The sequence below is a fragment of the Lucilia sericata genome, unplaced genomic scaffold, assembly GCF_015586225.1.
Source record: "Lucilia sericata isolate MDLA Ls3-8-SP2 unplaced genomic scaffold, ASM1558622v1 Contig000193F_arrow, whole genome shotgun sequence".
In the NCBI taxonomy this organism is placed as follows: Eukaryota; Metazoa; Arthropoda; class Insecta; order Diptera; family Calliphoridae; genus Lucilia; species Lucilia sericata.
The window spans coordinates 264331-292063 of NW_023994221.1; the positions used below are offsets into that span (position 1 = coordinate 264331).

Genomic DNA, 27733 nt, shown 5'->3' on the forward strand with positions numbered 1-27733 from the left:
AAAAGTAATTGCATGATCATATGTCCAAAAAGGGGAGCATAAAAAAATTCAAAAAAAAAAAATTTTAAAAAATTCTAGAAAGAAAAAAATAAAAATATATTATGAATATATTATAAGCATTCTTTATAGGCTAATTTAGCACTTGTTTTTATAAATAATACAAATTGAAACTATTATGGAAAACTTTCTACCTACTTTAAAACTGTGCCTACTTACATTTTACATCTGATATTTTAATAAAAACTATAATTTATTTACAAATTAGAAATAAAAATGTTTATTTATAAAATTATATAGAATACAAATGTTATTCCAAATTAAAAATAAATATTTTTAACCTCTGTTAGGAGCTCTACCAGCATTTAACTTCTTTCTAGCAGCAGCATTGCTGGCCAATAACTTCTTGAGATATTCCCTTTGTTTATTAACGGTTTCACTTCTTTTCTTCATGACTTCGTTTCTCTTCTTAATCAACTGTTGTCTCTTCTTATTTTCAGCAGCCCTTTTCTGGATAGCTTCGCGTCTCTTTTGGTTAGCCTGATGTTCCTTCATGATCAATTTTTTCATGTTCTTGATTTGTTCTTGTTGTTTCTTAATTTGTTGGCGTCTCTTTTCATTTTCCTTTTTTAGGTTGTTATTTTGAGCAGGTTTCTTGGTGGCAGGTTTTTTAGTAGCGGCGGGTGAATCACCTTTGGAAGGACTATCTGCTGGTGGTTTATTTCCTCCTGCAGGCTTATCGCCACCAGCTGGTTTATCAGCGGGTTTTTCTGCTGGTTTGTCCGCAGGTTTATCAGTTGGTTTATCGCCATCAGCTGGAGCTGCAGTTGTTTTATCTCCATCAGCAGGATCTTCGGTTGTTGTATCCTGGGCAAGAGTCGTAGCTAATATTAAACCAAAAATAAAAATTGTTAGGAATTTCATTGTGCTTTAGTAATTCAATATAAACTGAAAAGTTTAGTTTGTAATTATATTATTAATTCAATGAACTCTTGAATTAAACTATAAATCTTTGTCATTTGGTTTACTATTTATGGTAAAATTTTGTAACAATTTCGGAGTTAATTATTAACACGTGTAAACTTTTTTTAAATACTACATAAATATGTACTAAAATAGTTGTAGTTCTATGTTTGTTTTCAATTCATATTTGTTTAGTTGTTATATGTTTACGAATTAAAAAAATATTTATTTAATTTCTTGTTAAATTAACTACTTTATTATTTTTGGTAATTCGCTTTGATAATGTTTTTTGCCTATATTAGATAAACAAACATTATATTTTATTATTATATAATTTATTTTTTTATAGAATTTTCTATTCAAAATGGGCAGATACAAAGAAGATTTAACATAAAACCCCATCATAGGGTGAAAACACAAAAGTCCTAATTCTGGCTGAACTAAAGTAGCTAGGGCAAAAAGAAAAAATTCTGTGATAACTTTAATTTTTCGCCAAAACTGAATTTTTAGTCCATTTCTGGCCAAACTAGAGTCGCTGGGGCAAAAGCTGAATTTTTTTAGCGAAATCATAAAAGTCCAAAAATAAAGAAAATCTGTGATAATTTCCCACCAAAAATCACTTTAAAAGTCCATTTTCTGGCGTTAGATCAAAAATAAAGAAAGACTGTGATCACTTTAATTTCTCGCCACAAACTGAATTTTAGCGTGAACACATAAAAGTAAATTTTCTGGCTAAACCAGAGGCGCTAGGGCAAAAAGAAAACAAATCTGTGATCACTTTAATTTTCCATCAATCTGAATTATTGATTGAAAACACAAAAATCCATTTTCTGGCTAAACTAGACGCGCTATGACAAAAAGAAAGATAATCTGTGATTACTTTAACTTATCGCCAAAAACCGAATTTTTGTGTGAAAACATAAAAGTCCATTTTCTGGCTAAACTAGAGGCGCTACGGCAAAACGAAAGATAATCTGTGATCACTTTAATTTCCCACCAAAAACCGAATTTATGAGTCAAAGCAAAAAACCCATTTTCTGGCTAAACTACAGGCGCCAGGGCAAAAAGAAAGATAATATGTGATCACTTCAGTTTTTCACCAAAAAGAAATGAAATCTGTGATCACTTTAGTTTTCCACCAAAAATCTATTTTCTGAATGAAAACATAAAAGTCTATTTTCTGGCTAAACTAGAGGCGCTAGGGCAAAAAGAAAGGAAATCTATGAACACTTTAGTTTTCCACCAAAAATCGATTTTTTGGATGAAAACATAAAAGTCAATTTTCTGGCTACACTAGAGGAGCTAGGGCAAAAAGAAAGATAATCTGTGATCACTTTAGTTTTCCATCAAAAACCGAATTTTTGAATAAAAACATAAAAGTCCATTTTCTGGCTAAACTAGAAGCGCTAGGGCAAAACGAAAGATAATCTGTGATCACTTTAGTTTTCCATCAAAATTTGAATTTTTTAGTGAAAACATAAAAGTCTATTTTCTGGCTAAACTAGGGGCGCTAGGGCAAAAAGAAAGATAATATGTGATCACTTTAGTTTTCCAACAAAAACCGAATTTTTGTGTGAAAACATAAAAGTCCATTTTCTGGCTAAACTAGAGGCGCTAGGGCAAAAAGAAAGGTAATCTGTGATCACTTTAGTTTTCCATCAAAATTTGAATTTTTTAGTGAAAACATAAAAGTCTATTTTCTGGATAAACTAGAGGCGCTAGGGCAAAAAGAAAGATAATCTGAGATCACTTTAGTTTTCCACCAAAAACTGAATTTTTGAGTGAAAACATAAAAGCCTATTTTCTGCTTAAACTAGAGGCGCTAGGGCAAAAAGAAAGATAATATGTGATCACTTTAGTTTTCACCAAAAACTGAGTTTTTGAATGAAAACATAAAAGTCTATTTTCTGGCTAAACCAGAGGCGCTAGGGCAAAACGAAGATAATCTGTGATCACTTTAGTTTTCCACCAAAAACCGAATTTTTGAATGAAAACATAAAAGTCCATTTTCTGGCTAAACTAGAGGCGCTAGGGCAAAAAGAAAGATAATCATAATGTGATCACTTTAGTTTTCCACCAAAAACCGAATTTTTGAGTGAAAACATAAAAGTCCATTTACTGGCTAAACTAGAGGCGCTAGGGCAAAAAGAAAGATAATCTGTGATCAATTTAGTTTTCCACCAAAAACCGAATTTTTTAATGAAAACATAAAAGTCCATTTTCTGGCTAAACCAGAGGCGCTAGGGCAAAAAGAAAGATAATCTGTGATCACTTTAGTTTTTTACCAAAAAACTAATTTTTGAGTGAAAACATAAAAGTCCATTTTCTGGCTAAACTAGAGGCGCTAGGGCATAAAGAAAGATAATCTGTGTTACTTTAGTTGTCCATCAAAATTTGAATTTTTGAGTGAAAACATGAAAGTCTATTTTCTGGCTAAACTAGAGGCGCTAGGGCAAAAAGAAAGATAATCATAATGTGATCACTTTAGTTTTCCACCATAAACCGAATTTTTGAGTGAAAACATAAAAGTCCATTTACTGGCTAAACTAGAAAGATAATCTGTGATCAATTTAGTTTTCCACCAAAAACCGAATTTTTTAATGAAAACATAAAAGTCCATTTTCTGGCTAAACCAGAGGCGCTAGGGCAAAAAGAAAGATAATCTGTGATCACTTTAGTTTTTTACCAAAAAACTAATTTTTGAGTGAAAACATAAAAGTCCATTTTCTGGCTAAACTAGAGGCGCTAGGGCATAAAGAAAGATAATCTGTGTTACTTTAGTTGTCCATCAAAATTTGAATTTTTGAGTGAAAACATAAAAGTCTATTTTCTGGCTAAACTAGAGGCGCTAGGGCTAAAAGAAAGATAATCTGTGATCACTTTGGTTTTCCACCTAAACTAGAGGCGCTAGGGCAAAAAGAAAGATAATCTGTGATCACTTTGGTTTTCCACCAAAAACCGAATTTTTGTGTGAAAACATAAAAGTCCATTTTCCACCTAAACTAGAGGCGCTAGGGCAAAAAGAAAGATAATCTGTGATCACTTTGGTTTTCCACCAAAAACCGAATTTTTGAATGAAAACATAAAATTCTATTTTCTGGCTAAACTAGAGGCGCTAGGGCAAAAAGAAAGATAATCTGTGATCACTTTAGTTCTCCATCAAAAACCGAATTTTTGAATGAAAACATAAAAGTTTATTTTCTGGCTAAACTAGAGGCGCTAGGGCAAAAAGAAAGATAATCTGTGATCACTTTAGTTTTCCATCAAAATTTAAATTGTTGAGTGAAAACATAAAAGTCTATATTTTGGCTAAACTAGAGGCGCTAGGGCAAAAAGAAAGATAATTTGTGATCACTTTAATTTCCTATCAAAAACTTAATTTTTGAGCGAAAACATAAAAGTCCACTTTGTGGCTAAACTAGAACCGCTAGGGCAAAAAGAAAGATAATCTGTGATCACTTTAGTTTTTCATCAAAATTTGAATTTTTTAGTGAAAACATAAAAGTCTATTTTCTGGCTAAACTAGAGGCGCTAGGGCAAAAAGAAAGATAATTTGTGATCGCTTTTGTTTTCCACCAAAACCGATGTTTTGAAAAAAGACATAAAAGTCCATTTTCTGGCTAAACTAGAGGCTCTAGGGCAAAACGAAAGATAATCTGTGATCACTTTAATTTCCTATCAAAAACTTAATTTTTGAGCGAAAACATAAAAGTCTATTTTCTGACTAAACTAGAGGCGCTAGGGCAAAAAGAAAGATAATCTGTGATCACTTTAGTTTTCCACCAAAAACCGAATTTTCGAATGAAAACATAAAAGTCTATTTTCTGGCTAAACTAGAGGCGCTAGGGCAAAAAGAAAGATAATCTGTGATCACTTTAATTTTCCACCAAAAACCGAATTTTTGAGTGAAAACATAAAAGTCTATTTTCTGGGTAAACTAGAGGCGCTAGGGCAAAAAGAAAGATAATCTGTGATCACTTTGGTTTTCCACCAAAAACCGAATTTTCGAATGAAAACATAAAAGTCTATTTTCTGGCTAAACTAGAGGCGCTAGGGCAAAAAGAAAGATAATCTGTGATCACTTTAGTTTTCCACCAAAACCCAAATTCTTGAATGAAAACATAAAAGTCCATTTTCTGGCTAAACTAGAAGCGCTAGGGCAAAAAGAAAGATAATCTGTTATCACTTTAATTTCCTATCAAAAACTTAATTTTTGAGCGAAAACATAAAAGTCCATTTTCTGGCTAAACTAGAGGGGCTAGGGCAAAAGGAAGGGTAATCTGTGATCACTTTAGTTTTCCACCAAAAACCCAATTTTTGAGTGAAAACATAAAAGTCTACTTTCTGGCTAAACTAGAGGCGCTAGGGCAAAAAGAAAGATAATCTGGGATCACTTTAGTTTTCCACCAAAAACCGAATTTTTGAATGAAAACATAAAAGTCCATTTTCTGGCTAAACTAGAACCGCTAGGGCAAAAAGAAAGATAATCTGTGATCACTTTAGTTTTCAATCAAAAACCGAATTTTTGAGTGAAAACATAAAAGTCTATTTTCTGGGTAAACTAGAGGCGCTAGGGCAAAAAGAAAGATAATCTGTGATCACTTTGGTTTTCCACCAAAAACCGAATTTTCGAATGAAAACATAAAAGTCTATTTTCTGGCTAAACTAGAGGCGCTAGGGCAAAAAGAAAGATAATCTGTGATCACTTTAGTTTTCCACCAAAACCCAAATTCTTGAATGAAAACATAAAAGTCCATTTTCTGGCTAAACTAGAAGCGCTAGGGCAAAAAGAAAGATAATCTGTTATCACTTTAATTTCCTATCAAAAACTTAATTTTTGAGCGAAAACATAAAAGTCCATTTTCTGGCTAAACTAGAGGGGCTAGGGCAAAAGGAAGGGTAATCTGTGATCACTTTAGTTTTCCACCAAAAACCCAATTTTTGAGTGAAAACATAAAAGTCTACTTTCTGGCTAAACTAGAGGCGCTAGGGCAAAAAGAAAGATAATCTGGGATCACTTTAGTTTTCCACCAAAAACCGAATTTTTGAATGAAAACATAAAAGTCCATTTTCTGGCTAAACTATAGGCGCTAGGGCAAAAGGAAGGGTAATCTGTGATCACTTTAGTTTTCCATCAATAATTGAATTTTTGAGTGAAAACATAAAAGTCTATTTTCTGGCTAAACTAGAGGCGCTAGGGCAAAAAGAAAGATAATCTGTGATCACTTTAGTTTTCCACCAAAAACCGAATTTTTGAGTGAAAACATAAAAGTCCATTTTCTGGCTAAACTATAGGCGCTAGGGCAAAAGGAAGGGTAATCTGTGATCACTTTAGTTTTCCATCAATAATTGAATTTTTGCGCTAGGGCAAAAAGAAAGATTATCTGTGATCACTTTAGTTTTCCACCAAAATTTGAATTTTTGAGTGAAAACATAAAAGTCCATTTTCGGGCTAAACTATAGGCGCTATGGCAAAAAGAAAGATAATCTGTTATCACTTTAATTTCCTATCAAAAACTTAATTTTTGAGCGAAAACATAAAAGTCCATTTTCTGGCTAAACTAGAGGGGCTAGGGCAAAAGGAAGGGTAATCTGTGATCACTTTAGTTTTCCATCAATAATTGAATTTTTGCGCTAGGGCAAAAAGAAAGATTATCTGTGATCACTTTAGTTTTCCACCAAAATTTGAATTTTTGAGTGAAAACATAAAAGTCCATTTTCTGGCTAAACTAAAGGCGCTAGGGCAAAAAGAAAGATAATCTGTGATCACTTTAGTTTTCCACCAAAAACCGAATTTTTGAATGAAAACATAAAAGTCCATTTTCTGGCTAAACTAGAGGGGCTAGGGCAAAAAGAAAGATAATCTGTGATCACTTTAGCTTTCCACCAAAAACCGAATTTTTGAGTGGAAACATAAAAGTCCATTTTCTGGCTAAACTATAGGCAAAAAGAAAGATAATCTGTGATCAATTTAATTTCCTATCAAAAACTGATTTTTTGAGTGAAAACATAAAAGTCCATTTTCTGGTTAAACTAGAGGCTCTAGGGCAAAAAGAAAGATAATCTGTGATCACTTTAGTTTTCCACCAAAAACCAAATTTTTGAGTGAAAACATAAAAGTCCATTTTCTGGCTAAAGTGTGTTAAAAATTAAGCGAATAATTAATTCACATTTGCATATGCAAAAGCGAGCATTTGTTACATCCCTATAATTAACAAAAATTATTAATTTGTACTGTATAACAAAACAGAATCTTTATTTATATAAAAATTTAACATAATATTCTTAACTTTAATTTTTTATCCACGTCTGTTTTGTTGCTTCAACAAGGCATCTAATCTTTTCTTTTCGGCTAAAGCTTTCTTTATCTCGGCTTGTAGTCTCTTCATATTGTTCTCTTGTATTTTGAAGTTCTCGTCCTGTTTCTTCATGTATGCAAGTTGTTTCTTGCGGATATTATTTTGCTTTTTAATTATGGCCAATTGTTTTTGCTTGATGGCTTGTTGCTTCTTCCTTTTAGCGTTTTGTTTCTTGATAATAGCTTGTTGTTTCTTCAAAATAGCCAATTGTTTTTTCTTAATTTCTTCGCGTTGCTTATTGACGTTTTGCTGATTGGGTTTGTTATTGGGTTTATTGGTGTTTTCAGTGGGTTTATTAGCTGGTTTATCGGCAGGTTTATCTGAACCGCCAGCAGGTTTATCACCACCAGCCGGTTTATCGGCAGGTTTATCACCACCAGCAGGCTTATCAGCTGGCTTTTCAGTTGTTTTATCGCCATCATCTGGAGGAGCTGCAGTTGTTTTATCTCCATCAGCAGGAGCTTCGGTTGTTGCATCCTGAGCAAGAGTCATTGCCAGCATTAAGCCAAATATAAAAATTGTTAGGAATTTCATTGTCCTTTAATATTTAAATGAGTTCAGTTTCTTTGCAAATCGTATTAGTAATTCAATGAACTCTTGAATCAAACTATAAATCTTTGCAATTTAACTTACTATTTATGGTAAAATTTTGTAATAATTTCGTAGGCAAATATTAACACGTGTAAGAATTAATTGAAATATTTAAAAAAATAGTAGTTATTTGTTTGTTTGGTTTTTCTTTGTATTAGTTTAGTTGTGTTCTGTTTTCGTGTTAAATAAATATTTGTTTGTTTCTTATATGCTAATTAAAATTTTGTATGAATTGTAAAATATTACTGGCTGTTATATTACTGAATATAACAGCCAATGGACGGATATTTTTTCAATTGGTCTGTTGGTAGACCAATTTTACTAAATATTGCTGATAATCACTCATCCCCACGTACTACTGTATATCTTCTCGGGATGTGTTTTGAACTCTCACGAATTTCTAAATTACACAAAAATCATTATTATCTAACTAGAAATAATACTGTAAATGTCGGTCAAAGGCGGAGCATTGCCTTTTAATTACAAAGGCCAAAACCCAAGATATCGTGTCATAAATATTACAAATTTCTCATTTTTGGCCATATTTGAGGCGTTATAACTGCGCGAAGACATCTTTATTGATAAAATTTGTTATGTCGTCTGAAAATAAAGTTTTAACCTCTGATATCTTCTTTCTTTTCTCCGTACTTTGGACTCACTCTGGCTTAAAAATTTGTTGGCCTATATCATTATTATAATTTGAGTTGCAAAATAGCTTAACTTTAAAGTTTTATTTTGTACAAATAGGTTCTCGAAAAGATAACCAAAAATTACACCAAAACGTGTAAATAAACGTGTGCAGAAACATCGATATATCTCTAAAATTAGAATTTTTAGCTATTTTTATTCAAAAGGCATTTGGTTTTATTAAAATACATACATATATACATGTATTGATTGCTCTGAAATTCGACATAAACAAGTTGTGAGTTAATTTAAATTCCTTTATTGTTATATCAAGATTTAGGTAAAGATATCTCGAAGAATAAAAAAGATATGTCAGATGTTAAGCCTTTATTTTAAAGTTGACAGAATAGACTTTCAGATGGCAACCAACATTTTATGAATAAAGTTGTCTTGGCACAGTTATAACGTATCAAAATGGGCCAAAAATTACGTCTTTTTAAAATTTCAGGACACGATATCTCAAATCTCTGGTCATATTCCGATTTAGCACAGCCCAATCGTCTTACCTGGTCTCAGGGTTTCGAATTTTTTCAATTTTTGTCGGCCTGTATAATTAGTATTGATCTTCTGAATTCCTAATAATTTACAAATCATTTTAATTAACCAAAAAGTGAACCAACCAAGGTGAATCTTAAATGTTTTGTTAAAGTTTGGAGGCCTTATAAAATGCGTTCACTTCTATATAGAAAAAGTTTTTAAAAAATATATTCAATTAATAAACTAATTAGTTCAAATTAAGTTTTAATTAGGAAAATATAGTTCATTGTAAGAAGCAAAATTTTAATCACTGAAACGAAATTTAACTTTTTTCTATGGATCAAAATCGGAAACTGAAAATTTTAAAATTATGTCTATACCTCTCACCACTAACATTTAATTAAAAATTTTATTTTTATTAAACAGAAATAATAAAACCTTTATTTATTGAATCATCAAGAACAAACATATTTTTTTAAATTTAAATAAATGTTTTTTTAACCTCTGTTAGGAGCTCTACCAGCATTTAACTTCTTTCTAGCAGCTGCATTGCTGGCCAACAACTTCTTGAGATATTCCCTTTGTTTATTAACGGTTTCACTTCTTTTCTTCATGACTTCGTTTCTCTTCTTAATCAACTGTTGTCTCTTCTTATTTTCAGCGGCTGTTTTCTGGATAGCTTCGCGTCTCTTTTGGTTAGCCTGATGTCCCTTCATGATCAATTTTTTCATGTTCTTGATTTGTTCTTGTTGTTTCTTAATTTGTTGGCGTCTCTTTTCATTTTCCTTTTTTAGGTTGTTATTTTGAGCAGGTTTCTTGGTGGCAGGTTTTTTAGTGGTAGCGGGTGAATCACCTTTGGAAGGACTATCTGCTGGTGGCTTACTTCCGCCTGCAGGTTTATCGCCACCAGCTGGTTTATCGCCACCAGCAGGTTTATCTGCTGGTTTGTCCGCAGGTTTATCAGTTGGTTTATCGCCATCAGCTGGAGCTGCAGTTGTTTTATCTCCATCATCAGGAGCTTGGGTTGTTGCATCCTGGGCAAGAGTCGTTGCCAATATTAAGCCAAAAATAAAAATAGTTAAGAATTTCATTGTCCTTTAATATTTCAAATAATTCAAAATGGAAATTTTATTATAATTATATTATTAATACAATGAACTCTTGAATTAAACTATAAATCTTCGTAATTTTGCTTACTATTTATGGTAAAATTTTGTAATAATTTTACCATTAAACAAAAGAGCCAAATATTAACATGTGACAGAATTTGTTGATATATTATTTAAATTACTGTAGTTATTTATTTGTTTTTTTATATATATTTGTTTAGTTGTTGTATATTTTCGAGTTGTATAAATATTTATTCGATTTCTTGTATTACTATTTAAAATGTGCTGTTTTAATTATATAATCTAAGACTGTTTTGATGTAAAGACATTTTGATTTATGTATACGACTATACGATTACTCGTACAGTTGTGTAGGAACTACTTTCTAAAAGTTTATTCATTCTGCAGCTCAAGGAAAAATTTTCCAGAATAGTATAAAACGCTAAATCCGAATCTGGCCTCAGCATTTATCCATCACATCAGGAATTTAAAAAAAAAACCTTTCAAAAGTCCAATCGGTAGAAAGCTCTGTCATATTTTATTCCTTCTTCGAGGTATCTTAGCCTAAAGCTTGGTGAATTTTTATTTCATTTCGTCCTTATTTTATGAAAAACGTATATAGGCAATTTCGTGTCAAATGACCCAACTCAAGAAATCGATTTGGATGAAATTTACACCAATGTTAGTACTATTAGATAGTAGGCCAGACACCAATTTTCAGCTCTATCAATCAAGAACTGCCGGACTTAGAGTGTGTCAAATTTGGACATTTTGTTTATACAGGGTTTTTTTTGAAAAAAATTAAAAATTTATATATTTCTTAAAACAAATTTTAAAAAAAAAATTCCAAAATTTTTTTGGAAACAATGAAGAAATACCTATCTGAACTCCTTTGGAAAATTTTTGTTAGGACCAATAGGAGAAGAGTTATAGATATTTGAATAAAACCCTGTATGAACAAAATATCCAACTTTGACCCCTTCTAAGTCCGGCAGTTCTTGCCGATAGAGCTGAAAATTTGTGTCTGGCCTACTATCCAAATCGGAAGACATAGATTTTTAAAGTTGGATCACTTGACACGAAATTGACCATATGTCAAAATGTATCATAATTTTAATTAAAAATCTCTTGTATCTGCTGAGATATCGACATTTGAAGTTTTTGCTTCAAAATATCTCGAAGATTAAAATCGATAAATTAGTCCAATCGTGCTTTTGAACATGTTTATATCGTTTTAGAATGTAATAAGGACCCAAAATATGTATATGCACTCTCCGACATGTTTATAAGATCAAAATACTTTTTGTCATAAGTCGGGAATTATTGGTGCTATCATCGATTATATTATACTTTTTGCAATAAGTCGGGACCCAGTAAAAAATTTTTAGACTTTAGGAAGCTAAAAAGGGAAGTAACTGCATCTATATTCGCTTACTATTAAGCCTTACTGAGAAGCAGGAAATAAGGGAATACCAATGATAGGAGTAATTTTATAATGTAAGCTGAAAAAAATTAAAAGCTTACTACTATCCCTTACAGAGAAGCAGATTGTAAGTGAAATATTTAAATAATATTTAAGCTTACTAGTGGGAATGCTTCCAAGTGGGAATTCGCTATATAAAAATCATGCCTTATCGAAGCAGGTTTGTAAGGGAGAAAATAGCTTCGTTCCCTTACAAACCTGCTTGCATGTAAGCTCCAATTTTTACTGGGGAATTATTTGTGCTATCATCGATTATATTAGCAAGAGTTTTCGTTGTTGAAAACACGATGCGGTCTGAACAGAAAGAGATATGGGGCTTAAATTATCTACAAATATTGTCTATAGATAATGATTGTTTGGTATTGGAAAAAGCCAAAAGCTAGAATCCAAACAAGTGATCCCGTACATCTATCCATATTTTAGCCTAACCTAAATATAAGATCCTTTTAAAAGATTATTTTAACATTCATAACTGGCTTGAAAATATAAGTACAGCGATCAAATTCAATACAAATAAGTTTTTAAAGAATATTTTTTTCTAACAAATTTTATGATAAAATCCTGCCAGAAAATAAAATAAACAGAAAATCTGTTTATTATTTTAAAAAATATCAAAAACTGATCAAATACTATAAAGGGTTTGTGATGAGGTTTGTACCCACCATGAAATAAAGTGTTTCTAACTCGATCGGTATACATTAAGGTGGGCGTAGGACCAATTTTTTTGAGCATTACACAAATGCGTAATACATACTATCGCTCTTTTAACTGGCGTATGTTATCATATCGTCGCCCACGCCCCTATTGCTTATATCGCTCTAAGTTCTAAAATAGTTTCCGCTTAATTTACAAAAAAATAAATTTGCAAGCTAATATTTTAAACTTAAATTCTTCAAATGAATAAAAACCAAAAATAATTATTAATATCTATTAATTTGTACTGTCTTACTAAACAGGATATTTATTTATAAACAAATTAAAAATTTTCTAACTTATTTGTTTAACCACGATTGTTTTGTTGTTTCAACAAAGCGTCTAATCTTTTCTTTTCGGCTAAAGCTTTCTTTATCTCGGCTTGGAGTCTCTTCATATTGTTCTCTTGTATTTTGAAATTCTCGTCCTGTTTCTTCATGTAAGCAAGTTGTTTCTTGCGGATATTGTTTTGCTTCTTAATTATGGCCAATTGCTTTTGCTTGATGGCTTGTTGCTTCTTCCTTTTAGCGTTTTGTTTCTTGATAATAGCTTGTTGTTTCTTCAAAATAGCCAATTGTTTTTTCTTAATTTCTTCGCGTTGCTTATTAACGTTTTGTTGATTGGGTTTGTTATTGGGTTTATTGTTGTTTTCAGTGGGTTTACTAGCTGGTTTATCGGCAGGTTTATCTGAACCGCCAGCTGGTTTATCACCACCAGCCGGTTTATCGGCAGGTTTATCACCTCCCGCAGGCTTATCATCCGATTTTTCAGTTGTTTTATCTCCATCAGCTGGAGCAGCTTCGGTTGTTTTATCTCCATCAGCAGGAGCTTCGGTTGTAGCATCCTGTGCAAAGGTCGTTGCCAATATTAAGCCAAATATAAAAAGTGTAAGGAATTTCATTTTTCTACTGATAGCTGTAAGTTCAATCACCTATGAAATTGAAATATAATTTCTTACAGGTGAACTCGCGCTATTTATTGCAAGATTTTTGGAATTATTTCTTGAAAATGTGAACATTATTTTGTAAATAAACTATTGTCTTTAGTTTTATGCCTTAAGCTAATATTTAGTTAACAACACAAAACTAATTTGAAAACTAAAAAATGTAGAAAATTAAATAAATTACAATATATTGTCGTGTGTAAATTTTTAAATTACAGTTGTATTTATTTAAATTAAACAAAATTGTTTATTTATTTTAAGACCAAAAAATAGCAATTTAAATACCTTTTATTGACTTTTATTTTTAAACACTTCTTTGATAATAAAGTATATGGATCGATCCTTTTGAAATTTTCTAGAGATACTGGTTCCTAAAAAACTTGTTTTTGTTAAATTTCATCACTCTACTTGTATTTTTAAGTCATATATAAATATTACTTATAGGGTCTAATTTGGACCGATTTAGCATATTTTCAATACCAAGCTAAGATTACTTAAAGATTTGCCAATTTTTCAATATCAAATATCAATAGGGAATGTTTGTGTAAAATTTCAGCCCTTTAGCTCCCTCCGTTTAGGACATAAAAATATATGTAGATCGTTTAAAAGTGTTACAAAAACCCAGTTTATATAGGTTGGAGTCATATAGCCAATATTTCGGTGATATGTATCTTTTAATTGTTACCACTTACTTACCTATTACTTACCTATCTCTCCTACATAGAAGTAATCTAATGATGTCTTATTAATAATTTGTTATATAACTACTTTCTAATTCATCAGTTATCTGCTCCATGAAGCTAGTATATGAGCTATATACGTTTTTTTATACGATTTACATTGACTAATTACTTGTAAGCAATTGATGTAAGTAGTTGACTTCAAGGGTAATCACCGTTCTAAAGTAATAACTCAAATTGCTTGTTTGTAATTAAATATTAGTATCTTAATCGGTGGCGTGTCATAATGTCCAGTGTCATAATACCTTATGACACACTAAATTGAGTTATGGACGTTATGACAATTTCGAAAGTGTCACAATGTCCATGAGCAATGCGACATAAAGTCCGTGGACTTCAAAAAGTCCCTTTGTCAAATAAAGGCTTAATTTAGCGAAGCCGGTATTCGAAATATCCCAAAGTTTAAAACCCCCGCGCCCGGCCGAAGGCCTGCTATCCAGGACACTTTAAAAGGAAACCAAAATGCTACATATACCTGGACATTATGTCGCTTTATAGTGTGTCATAAGGTCTATGGACATTATGACACGCCACCTCTTAACCCCTTAAACCCATTGTTTTCGGGTTTCATTAATCTATTCTCTTACTTAATGCTTAATTAATAAATTAAGTATTTGGAATGGGAGTATTTTGAAAAAAAAATTTAAGAGTTTTTTGGAAACAGTGAAGAAATACCTATCTAAAAACCTTTTGAATGCTAGGACCAATAGGTGAAAAATTACACTAATATGAAAAAAACCCTGTATGACCAAAATGTCAAACTTCGACTAACTCCGGCAGTTTTTGACCAATAGTGCTGAAAATTTGTGTGTGGGTACTAACCTTGGTGCAAATTTCGAAATCAAAATTGCCCATGGTGTGTATCTTGCGTCAATAGTTTTGACAATACAGTTAGTTCTTTCTATGAATCAGTTATCAATAACTGACAATTTTAAAATTATGTCTATATGAAATGCATAACTGACATTAAAAAGCAATTAGTTTTACTAAACAGAAATTATAGAACCTTTATTAAATTATAAAGATAAAAATCTAAATTTATATAGATAAAAATTTTAACCTCTGTTAGGAGCTCTACCAGCATTCAACTTCTTTCTAGCAGCAGCATTGCTGGCCAATAACTTCTTGAGATATTCCCTTTGTTTATTAACGGTTTCACTTCTTTTCTTCATGACTTCGTTTCTCTTCTTAATCAACTGTTGTCTCTTTTTATTTTCAGCAGCCCTTTTCTGGATAGCTTCGCGTCTTTTTTGATTAGCCTGGTGTTCTTTCATGATCAATTTTTTCATGTTCTTGATTTGTTCTTGTTGTTTCTTAATTTGTTGGCGTCTCTTTTCATTTTCCTTTTTTAGGTTGTTATTTTGAGCAGGTTTCTTGGTAGCAGGTTTTTTAGTGGTAGCGGGTGAATCACCTTTAGAAGGACTATCTGCTGGTGGTTTCTTTCCTCCTGCAGGCTTATCGCCACCAGCTGGTTTATCAGCGGGTTTATCTGCTGGTTTATCTGCAGGTTTATCAGTTGGTTTATCACCATCAGCTGGAGCTGCAGTTGTTTTATCACCATCAGCAGGAGCTTCGGTTGTTGCATCCTGGGCAAGAGTCGTTGCCAATATTAAACCAAAGATAAAAATTGTTAGGAATTTCATTGTTCTTCAAATAATTCAAACTGAAAACTTTAGTTGTAATTATATTATTAATTCAATGAACTCTTGAATTAAACTATAAATCTTTGTTATTTTGCTTACTATTTATGGTAAAATTTTGTAATAACATTACCATAAAAGCAAATATGGCAAATATGTATTAACCTATGACGGAATTTGTTGAAATATTATAAACATTTTTATCGTTTGTTTTTTTTTATTCGTATTTGTTTAGTTGTTGTCTGTTTTCAATTTAAATAAATATTTGTTTAATTTCTTATACATACAAATGTATTTATAACTAATTCAAAAGTTCGGTTTCAATATTACAATTATGATTGGTTTTATTGAACTTTCAATTGAAACATATAAATGGGAACGATGTTTTGATTTTCATAGAATAAATTCTTAGAAGTAAATTTGCTATTTTTATGGCGCCAGAGGGCGCTAAACTGAAAGAAATTTTAGCCGAAGTTTGAGGGGGTCAAAGCTGGATATTTTGTTATACATGGTTTTTTTTTCAAATTAAATTTTTTCCTCATGTCTGTTAGTCTAATTAAGAAAATTTTTAAATTTCAAAATCGGTGCTAGGACTCGTCTACCTTACATATAACCTAATACTACATTTATTATAGGAATACATTCAAAATTAGAGTGTATGTCCTGAATTTCTTATGCATCAGAATGTGTGTCTGAATCTGAATAAAGCGTTCCAAGGACACACTCATCTCTCATATAACCTAAGGGTTAAAAACGACGTAACTATATTTTTCATCAAAATACATCCAAAATAACATTTGATAGAATAATTAACAAAAATTTTGTATTTCAAAAAAGTCGGTACACGGACAGGCCCTCCTCCCATATATGGACAATTTCGTGTCAAGTGGCCCAACTTAAAAAATCGATTTGTATGAACACAAATTTTCAGTTTTATCAGTCAAGAACTGCCGGAGTTAGAGGCGATCAAAGTTAGACAAAAATTGTCCAAAGTACTTTACATAATTATTTATTCCATAAACTAGACTAGAAGACACTAAAATCTTTTCAGAAGTATTTAAAAAAAAAGAAATTATCTGATACAAATCATCTAAAATTTAGGAATAATTAAAATATTATTCTTCTCTATGAAACTTATTACCTATTGTTCGTGGTAAAGGTTGAGTTGGGTGTCTTATAAGATCATTATCAAATTTATATTAGCATACATATACAAAATCAAAGATACCCAGCAAAAACTAGGTAATGGATTTAAATTGTAATTATTACTTACCTAACAGCATACATAGTTAGTTAATTAGTTGGTAGTTAGTTAGTTAGTTAGTTAGTTAGTTGTAGTTAGTTAGTTAGTTAGTAGTAGTTAGTTAGTTAGTTAGTTAGTTAGTTAGTAGTTAGTTAGTTAGTTAGTTAGTAGTAGTTAGTTAGTTAGTTAGTTAGTTAGTTAGTTAGTTAGTTAGTAGTTAGTTAGTTAGTAGTTAGTTAGTTAGTTAGTTAGTAGTTAGTTAGTTAGTTAGTTAGTTAGTTAGTTAGTTAGTTAGTTAGTTAGTTAGTAGTTAGTAGTTAGTTAGTTAGTTAGTTAGTTAGTTAGTTAGTTAGTTAGTAGTTAGTTAGTTAGTTAGTTAGTTAGTAGTTAGTTAGTTAGTAGTTAGTTAGTTAGTTAGTAGTTAGTTAGTTAGTAGTTAGTTAGTTAGTTAGTAGTAGTTAGTTAGTTAGTTAGTTAGTTAGTTTAGTTAGTTAGTTAGTAGTTAGTTAGTTAGTTAGTTAGTTAGTTAGTTAGTTAGTTAGTTAGTTAGTTTTAGTTAGTTAGTTAGTTAGTAGTTAGTTAGTTCGTTAGTTAGTTAGTTAGTTAGTTAGTTAGTTAGTTAGTTAGTAGTTAGTTAGTTAGTTAGTTAGTAGTTAGTTAGTTAGTTAGTTAGTTAGTTAGTTAGTTAGTTAGTAGTTAGTTAGTTAGTTAGTTAGTTAGTTAGTTAGTTAGTTAGTTAGTTAGTTAGTTAGTTAGTTAGTAGTTTAGTTAGTTAGTTAGTTAGTTAGTAGTAGTTTGTTAGTAGTTAGTTAGTTAGTTAGTTAGTTAGTTAGTAGTGCGCTCCTTAACCAGTGCCTCAGGTGGGAATCGAACCCACCACCTCCGGTCTACCAGACTAGAACACTAAACACTAACCTACCGGAGACCTACTCCTTACATGGTAAAGAAAGTTTTACTGGGTAATATTTAAACACATATTCTGATAATAAAGAAAATCATAGGGTATTCATAACAATTATTTATTTGTACTATCTGACTAAACAGAATATTTATTTAGTTATTCATAAAAAAATAAAAACAACATTTTTAAATTTAATATTTTATCCCCGATTGTTTTGTTGTTTCAACAAAGCGTCTAACCTTTTCTTTTCGGCTAAAGCTTTCTTTATCTCGGCTTGGAGTCTCTTCATATTGTTCTCTTGTATTTTGAAATTCTCGTCCTGTTTCTTCATGTAAGCAAGTTGTTTCTTGCGGATATTATTTTGCTTCTTAATTATGGCCAATTGCTTTTGCTTGATGGCTTGTTGCTTCTTCCTTTTAGCGTTTTGTTTCTTAATAATAGCTTGTTGTTTCTTCAAAATAGCCAATTGTTTTTTCTTAATTTCTTCGCGTTGCTTATTGACGTTTTGTTGATTAGGTTTGTTATTGGGTTTATTGTTGTTTTCAGTGGGTTTACTAGCGGGTTTATCGGCAGGTTTATCTGAACCTCCAGCTGGTTTATCGCCACCAGCCGGTTTATCGGCAGGTTTATCACCTCCTGCAGGCTTATCAGCCGACTTTTCGGTTGTTTTATCGCCATCATCTGGAGGAGCTGCAGTTGTTTTATCTCCATCAGCAGGAGCTTCGGTTGTTGCATCCTGGGCAAGAGTCACTGCCAATATAAGGCCAAATATAAAAACTGTTAGGAATTTCATTGTGCTAACGATGGTTCTGAATTGAAACACCTATGGAATTGAAATATAACTTCCAATAGCAAAATTCACTATTTATTGCAAAATTTTTAATTATTTCTTCAAAATGTAAACATTTTCTGCAAATAAAGTTGTTGTCTTATGTTAATGTTTATTTTAACATCAAAACATTTACAAATCTAAAAGCAAGATATTTATTTAGATAATAAATAAAATATTTAGTTGTGTAAAAAATTAGAATTACAGTTGTGTTTATTTAATTTTATTTAAATATATTTGTATTTTTAAGCACAAAAATATAGCCTTTAATAAGAAGTATTTTCATTTTAAGAAGTTTTAATTTTATTCAAATATGAAATTTTGAATTATATTCTTAAATCAGTAACAGAATCATAAAAGAATTAAGGCTATTTTTCAAAAATTTTAACAAAAAAATTTTCTCCGAAATCCTCTATCGATCTAATTTCTATAATATTTTATTCCCATCTTTATTGTCTATAAGTTACATGGAGATTTTCTCAAAATTTTAAAATTTGTTTAACAAAATTGTAAAAAATTTGAAATTTGAGTTTTGCCGTCTGAAGGATTATCCATTTATAGTCATAAGCACCAAATGAGGTTGCGAATATATTTAATGTAGACATAATTTTATTAGAATATTTTCCAAAATCTGTTCAATTTTTTGAAATATTTCTAGTTTAAATGTTTTGTGACACTAATGAATATTCGTCCTAGACCCACTTTAAAGTATACCAATCGGCTTAGAATCGTTTTCTGAGTCGATTAAGCTATGTCCGTCCGTCTGTCCGTCTGGCTGGCTGGCTGTCCATGTAAACATTGTGCGCAAGGTACAGGTCGCAATTTTAAAGATAATTGGATGAAATTTGGCACTCATGTTTTATTTGACCCAAGGGCGAAGCCTATTGAAAATGGTTAAAATCGGTCCATTATTTCACCCAGCCCCCCTAGAACAGAACCCCCCGAAAAGGGCTTCTGAGCTCATAATTATGTTAAATATACAGATATATCGATAAAATACGGCACAACTAATTTTATAGAAGTCTTGATGACCCTGCCAAATTTCATAAAGATCGGGCCCCATTTGACCCTAGCTCCCATACAAAGTCCCTAATTAACTTATAAAATATTATGTAAATATAAATATGTATATTCAAAAAATTTTATCGGGCTTGGTCCATATTTGCCCCCGGCCCCCATATAAAGCCTCTTTCAGAAAATTAGTTTTTCATCCATAAATTGCTTAAATGTATCGGAACAAGGGAATATTGAAGATAAATGCTTTTTTATGAAAAATAAATCACATTTAATATTCATAACTGGTGTAGGGTATCATATGGTCGGCCACTTCTTACTTTCTATACTTTCTTACTTGTTCTATAATGGACTTTTATAACTTAATGTTTTAGTCTAGAAGCAGAGAGAGTCAATATTCGTATCTTCTGTAAAATTAAAGAATTGAAAATTTTAGGCACAAGTACACAGTCTTGATGGTGACCCCCATAAATAAAATTTTTATATTTGGAATTGACCAAAAATACTCTACAAAATATTTAAGATTATTTTTCCGGTAATCAGCTCAAAATTACGGAATTTTTGAAACCCATTTCGAAAAAATCAAAGATATTTTAACGGGGACTTATATGGGGGTAGAGTCAATTATGGACCGATCCTCATAAATTTATTTTTAGAGATTTTTGCTCGTAAGAAACTTTCTTATATGGGGAGTAGGGTCAATTATGGACCGATCCTCATAAATTTTGGTAAAGAGTTTTTGTCTCATATGGAACTTCTTTATGTCGAATTTCATCGATATACATATTCGTATTTTTTAGACAGTTAATGTAATTAAAGTAATTTTCTGAAGGGGACCTTATATGGGGGGTAGAGTCAATTATGGACCGTTATTCATAAAATTTGGTAGAGAGCTTTTGGTTCATTTGTACCGAATTTTATTGTTATACTCTTATTTTTAAAGCAGTTAAACTGTTAAAACTGTTTTTTGGGGGCCACTTGTATAGGGGCTATGAGAACACGTGCACCGATATTGCTCAGTTTCAATACCAAACAAACCTTACCTATAAGGAATATTTGTTCAACAGACAGACGGACGGACATGACTAGATCGTCTTATAATTTAATAAGGACCCGGAATATATACACTTTTGTGGTTTCATGACCAATATTTTGATGTGTTACAAACGGAATGACAAAAACAATATACCCTTCATCTCTTTTGATGGTGGGTAAACAAATTGGTTCCGAAACGACGCTCCATAAAAAGCATGTACATGCATATTTTTGTTTCCCTTCTCATGAGTAATCTATCAACTAAAACAGGAGTAATTTTTTTTGGCGAAAGGCCTTAATGTTTCTGTTTTTACTTCAAAAAATGTTAAATCAACGTTTCCTTTGTAAGCTTGAAAAACTTTACTGCTCGTAAAATTAAAATATTCGAAAAGTCGACTTTTCATAAATTGCATAAAGTTGAAAATTTAACTTAATTTTTCAACTACAGAACCCTAGATACAAATGTCGAATACCCCATACTCCTAATATAAAAATACAGTTATAATTTTAGTTCTCCTTTAACCAAACACATTTTTATTATTATCATTTTAATGAACCATTTTTACAAATCGTAGAAAATGTTGTCAATTCTAACCGCGCCTGATAGCACGAGATCTCTTCTGTAAACCTTTTCTTGTAGCTCTAACCTTCTTCAATTTAGCCTTGAGTTTCTTCATATTAGCCTCTTGACGTTTAAAAGTAGACTGTTGTCTTTTAATATAAGCTTTTTGTCTTTTCTCAAAAGCTTTTTGCTTTTTAATAATATTCAATTGCCTTTTCTTGATAGCTTCTTGGCGCCTCTTCCTGGTTTTTTCTTTTTTCAAAATTTCCTTTTGCTTTTTCGCAATAGCCAATTGCTTTTTCTTAATGGCTTGTTGCTTCTTTGCTTCTTTATTTTGAGCTGGTTTCTTATTGGGTGATGCAGCAGGTTTATTTGAGCCTACGACAGGCTTCTTAGTTGCTGGTTTCTTATTAGCTGGGGGTTTGTTTGAGCCACCAGCTGGTGGTTTTTTACCTCCATCGGCTGGTTTATCGCCTCCTGCTGGTGCTTTGTCATCTTTGTCCTTAGGAGGAGCTTCTGTAGCATCGCCGTCTTTAGGAGGATCTGTAGGTGGTGCTTCCGTCGTTTCGTCAGCGTCCTCGGCCATAACGACGACTGCTGCAAATACACAGCCAATAATAAAGATGGTTAATAATTTCATTTTCCTTTAATGTTTGTGTCAATATTCTATTTCGTTCCGAATTCAATGAAATATTGAATGACACTATATATTTTCATCATTTAATTTAGTATTTATTGTAAATTGTTGTAATAATTTTTGATGTAAGAAACAGAAACACTTGTAACCTATTGTTTAAATATTTATTTGTGCCAGACTCTACAAATAGTTTTTGTAACACGAGTGCAAACAACAAATGTTAGTTTAATCTAGTTGTAATATTTTTCTTTAATTTAAACAAATTCTGAATAACTTACATTTGTAAGACAGTAAGAAGTTACTTATAATAAAAAACGAATTTATAACTGAACTTTAGAATCAAACATATGTAACCTTTAATTAAGCACCGAATAAAATATATATATGAAATATGTATATACCTAACAAAATGCATCAAACCTATTTTGTTTTTATACTGACATATGTAGTATATCGATGGAAGAGGCCTTATAAGGCGGCATGTTCAATTATGCCCGATTTAAAGTAATGAAATGTAATTTGTGTGTATACTAGGGTAGTTTTAATCGATTTAATTAACAAATAATTAAACCCAATCCATTAATGTTACCCCCGTACACGGTATCTTGGATTTTATTTTTAAATTCCGTATGGAAAACATTAAACAATTTATACAAATCGAAATTATATTCCGAGAAGGAGATTCATAATAAAGTAAAATTGAAGTCATTATATGGGCTCTAGAGTCAAATATGGTCCGATGTTCTCCATTCATTTGCTGTGAATGTCTATTTACATATAACTAAGTCGTTTAGCTATGTCCGTCTGTCGGTCTGTCTGTCTGTCTGTCTGTCTGTCTGTCTGTCAGTCTGTCGGCCTGTCTGTCCGCCAGTGTGACCATGTAAACCTTGTGCGCACTCTACAGGTCGCAATTTTCGGTCCATTATATCGTATAGCCCCCATACAATCGTACCCCCGAATAGGGCTTTTGAGCTCATTAATATTTTAAATGTTCTTGTTTCACTCCAAAAATCCACAAAACTTAGTTCTATATAAATCTTAATGATACTGCTGATTTTCGTAATGATCGGGCCTCATTTGACCCTATCCCACAAAAAAAAGAGAATTTCTACAAAAGGGCTCATATAAGGGTAGGGCTTAATAAATCCTTATACATTTTTGTAGAGAAATTTACGTCTACGTCAAGGATATTAATGTACAATTTAATCGTGTTATTAGTATTTATAGGTGAATTTTGACCTTCAAGTCATTTTTTGAAGGGAAGTTTGTATCGAGCAAATGAGGCCTGATCATTACAAATATCGGAAGTGTCATTTCAAGTTCTTTAACACTAAGTTTAGCTGATTTTTGTTGACATTTTTGAACATTTATCAAAATTATGAACCTAAAAGCCCTATTCGGGGGTAGGGTTGTATGGGGGCTAGGTGAAATAATGGACCGATTTCAACCATTTTCAATAGCGTTCGTCCTTAGGCTAAAAGAAGAGTATGTGCCAAATTATCTTGAAAATTGCGGCCTGTAGCGTGCGCATAAAGCTTTACATGGACACACAGAAAGACAGACAGACGGATGGACGGATATAGAAAGTGATTCTGAGCGGATTGGTATACTTTAAGATAGTTGTAGGAACAATATTTTTGAGTGTTACAAACATAAGCATAAAGACATTATACCTTCCCTAATATAGTGGTGTAGGATATAAAAAGAATCAAAATTTGCAACATAATCGCTGGTGTATGATATCATATGGTCTTCCTGTGACTTATGGACAATGAAGAAGAGTACAAAATAGTAAAGAAATTAGGTGGATATCTCCCACAGATTAGCGATAACTGAGATTTGAATTTTGAGGATTTAGGAGAACACAATTCTTTGGTAATATTTTTGAAAATTAGATTAAATTCCTTACTATCATGCATTTTATATATAAAACCCTTTCTAAATATAAAATTCCAGATAAGAGGAAATATAAATCTGAAGTTTTAATAAAATAAACTAATGTTAACCCATAAACTGTGAAGACCAAACTTAAACCATGCAATATTGTGGCATTATCTTGAAACCATATTGAAATATTATCTAATTTTCAACCGATTGAAATTAATCTTAGGAAATATATAAAGTGAAGAGCCATTTTTAATATAACATCAAAATAATAGATATTAAACCTTAACCGTAAATACAAGAATTTTTATAATTATATAAAATAGTAAACCTATTAAATGATTAAAAAACAAATGTTTTAATGCAATAAAATTCCTCAATTTATTTATTTATTTTTTTATGTAATCATTATAAAACTTTTCAGATTTTATTAGCTTTGAGATAAATCCTTCAAAACGATCAATTTTTATCCGCGTCTATTGGCACGACGTTTCTTCTTATTTTGAAACTGTAACTTTCTAAGTTCCCTTTTTTGTTTCAATATAGTTTGTCTTCTTTTCTTCATGATATTTTTTCTCTTCTTAATTAGCGCCGACCTCTTCTTATCACCTTGCTTTCTTTTTTTGATTTCTTTTTGACGCTTTTTATTAGCTTGTTCTTCTTTTTTAATCTGTTGTTTAATCCTTTTGATTTCCCTTTGTCTTTTCTTAATTTGCTTTTGTCTCTTTGGATTTTCTTTTTTAATATTCTTGTTGCTGTTGTTGTTTCCGTTAGACGGCTTATTATTGGAATTTACAGGTTTTTTAGGAGGGCTTGCTGGCTTCTTGTTAACTGCTGGTTTCTTTGTAGGTTTTGCAGCGGGCTTAGCGGGTGGTTTGGAACCTGCTGCTGGTGGTCCATCCTTTGGAGGATTTTTTGGAGGTGCTTCCGTGACGTCACCATCTTTAGGAGGATCTTTTGTTGTGACATCATCGTCAGCAGCTTCTGTTGCGGCATCTTCTGCCGAAACCATGACCAATAGGAGGCCTAATAAAAAGAGTGTAAAAAACTTCATAGTCCTCTTGTTTAATGGATTTAACAGTCGCAGTAGTTGTGTTACAAGTCAAATCAACTGTTGATTTGAACTGTTATTTGTTGTGCTTAAAACGAGTATTTATGTACAAATTTGAAATAAACTTATTAGAGCTGAATGTAATATTACAAGTTGTAACATAATTAAAACATTTGGATTCTTGCTTTTATTTATTTTTTAATTAAATAAATATTTGTTGACAAAATATTAACTATTACAAAAGTTTATTTCTGTTTGAGAACGTTTTAAATAAAGTCACCTTTCATTTACAACTGTTTTGAAGAAGTTTATAATATTCTGTCTGTCCACAAATAGTCTCTTTTGATAAGGTTTGTTTAGTATTGAAAATGGACAATATCGGTACATACATGTGTCTCCCTCGGTATACAGTTAAAATATTCATAATTTTTTTTCACTATTCTTTTAGTGATTAAATTCGGCACAAGTTACACTGCAAATTATGGTGAATATTGAGACATATTTCACTCTAGCCTGCCTCTAAAGTTCTCCTCAGCAAATTTCAGCGATGAAATTTGACATAAACACGTAATATTTAAGTAACGAATATCCGTCTATCAAATTTCATGAGTATCGGTCCATAGTTAGCCGTACCCTCTATATAACCCATTTTCATTTTCAGCTAGCCCTCATAGAACAGAAATCCAAAAATTAGTCTTTGGAGCTCATAATTATGCCAATTACACCCAGCAAAAACTTACATTGAAAAGTAATGAGTAAATAAGCTAAAAAGGCCATTTTTCACTACTTATCCATTAGCATTTTATCACATTATTTTAACACGGTGATGACATTGGAGGCAAGTACTTACCACGCTCACTTACTTAAATAAGTACTTACAAATAGAAGTTTCTGTGTGAGTAAAACAGTTGCTAGGTCGCGATACATGTGTAAGCCATTATAAGAGTACTTAAAAGTAATACAGACAGTATGTTGTAGTCATTGAAAGTAAGTGGTTATATAAGTGCAATTCATTACCGAGTTTTTGCTGGGATACTTATATCTCGACAAAAAGGCACATCTACGTTTCATATAAGTATAAATAATACTGCCAAATTTCAAAATAATCGAACCTTATTTGACCCTAGTTTCTCTACAAAGTCCCCTCCTGAAAATGCTTTAACGTCGTTAATTCCCTTATAAACACGTGTATTTCAATGAAATTCGGCACAACTACGTTTCATATAAGTTTAAATATTACTGCCAAATTTCAAAATAATCGAACCTTATTTGACCCTAGTTTCTCTTCAAAGTCCCCTCCTGAAAATGCTTTAACGTCGTTAATTCCCTTATAAACACGTGTATTTCAATGAAATTCGGCACAACAAACTTTCATGTCACCATAAATATGCTCGGATCGGTTAATATTTGACCCATAGTCCCCATGTATAGCCTCATTCAAAAATCAGTTTTCCATAAAAATATATCGAAATTAAGGTAAAATTCAATTAAAGATTATACATGTTTTAGTTATACTCATAACTGGTGTAGAGTATCATATGGTCGGCCTTGACCGACTATACTTTATTAATTGTTTTTAATTGAATTTTTTCCTTGCAAGAAAAAATCAATTTTAACAAGATCTTTAAAAATTATACCGGCACCACTATTTTTAAAAATATCTACTGCTTTATCATCATTTGCATCACTAGGAGGGCAATCGGTAATTGGTCTTTTAGTTTTAGCAGTGTCATATCCTACTGTGGTCTCATCATAACCCCATGGTGCATCTTCACCATCATTTGGGGCATCACCACCAGCTTCTGGGGCATATTCATAATCTACAGGTGCTTCTTCAGCACCTCCTTCGTAAGCAGCATCTTCAGCACCTCCCTCGTAAGCAGCATCTTCAGCTAAAGCCAAGGATATACTAAAGGCAATAAGTAAAAGTTTCAAAATTTGCATTTCGTTATAACTTATTAAATACTATACATATGTATGTATAATTAAAACAAAATTTCGCACTAAGTATTTATAGTAGAAATTTAAAGATGAAAACTAACTCTTTTTTAGAAATTTAATTGAGATTTTATTTTCAGTAAATATTAGCTTTTAAACAATTAGTTAATTAGAAAGTTTTCAAAATAATAAAACATATGTTAATTAATAAATTGTTTAACTATATGAAGATTAACATTTCAGTTATTCTGGGAAAGAATCCTCATATACATAAGTCTGTCATGCTGAAATTTGTTTTCAAACACTAATATATCGATGAAATAAACAAAAATTATTTGAACCAGAATCCTCCACTGAATTTCATGGTTCCATACATGACCCTACTCCAATCTAACTCTTTACTCAAAAAATGTCTTTAAAAGACGTTATGTAGCCATCCTAATGACACCAAAATGGAAATTTCTTATGTTCCCATCGAAATAGTTTATTCTAAGATACCATTTCTCATAATTGTTTCTCTTACGTCAATAGCTGGTTAACTGGATCAAAAGATAAAGCAGTCCTTTTGGGGTTTCATGATTTTTTGCTCCTTTTTTTTCTGAAAAAAAGTCCAGTAAAAATTTAATATTTCAAAAAATAAATTAAATTTTGATTTCACGGAGAGAGTGAGGGCATTAAACTCCATGTATATTTTCATTTAATTTTTGGAACAAAGTTTTATAAATTACTAGCTATACCCAGTGTGCTTTGCTACCCTAAAAGGAATATTATTTTATATTATTTAGATTTATTATATGTTACATATGAAAGAAGTCAAGCAAATTATTGCAAGTTCGCCATTTTCTATCTATCGCCAATTTATATCTATCTATAAAAAATTTGAATAATATAAGAGTTTCCAAGATGCACGAAATTTTGTATTTAATTCATATATGTTGTGCCAAGCCACCCATTGAA

At 31.4% G+C, this 27733-nt stretch overlaps 2 protein-coding genes across 4 annotated transcripts in view; one reads left to right on the forward strand and one right to left on the reverse strand.

The window, feature by feature from the left end:
• LOC119601849 (alpha-protein kinase 1) overlaps positions 1-27733 on the forward strand; it is a 273362-nt gene that overhangs the window by 137755 nt on the left and 107874 nt on the right. The gene's annotated exons all lie outside the window — the stretch shown is intronic.
• On the reverse strand, positions 264-15756 carry LOC119601845 (nucleolar protein dao-5-like). The gene is made up of 7 exons (XM_037953034.1): positions 15103-15756; positions 12672-13274; positions 11861-11960; positions 9577-10169; positions 8570-8630; positions 7288-7857; positions 264-925 (listed from the first exon to the last, which is right to left on the reverse strand). Exons 1-7 carry the CDS (start codon positions 15683-15685, stop codon positions 334-336), a joined length of 3102 nt encoding a protein of 1033 aa, XP_037808962.1. The 5' UTR covers positions 15686-15756; the 3' UTR covers positions 264-333.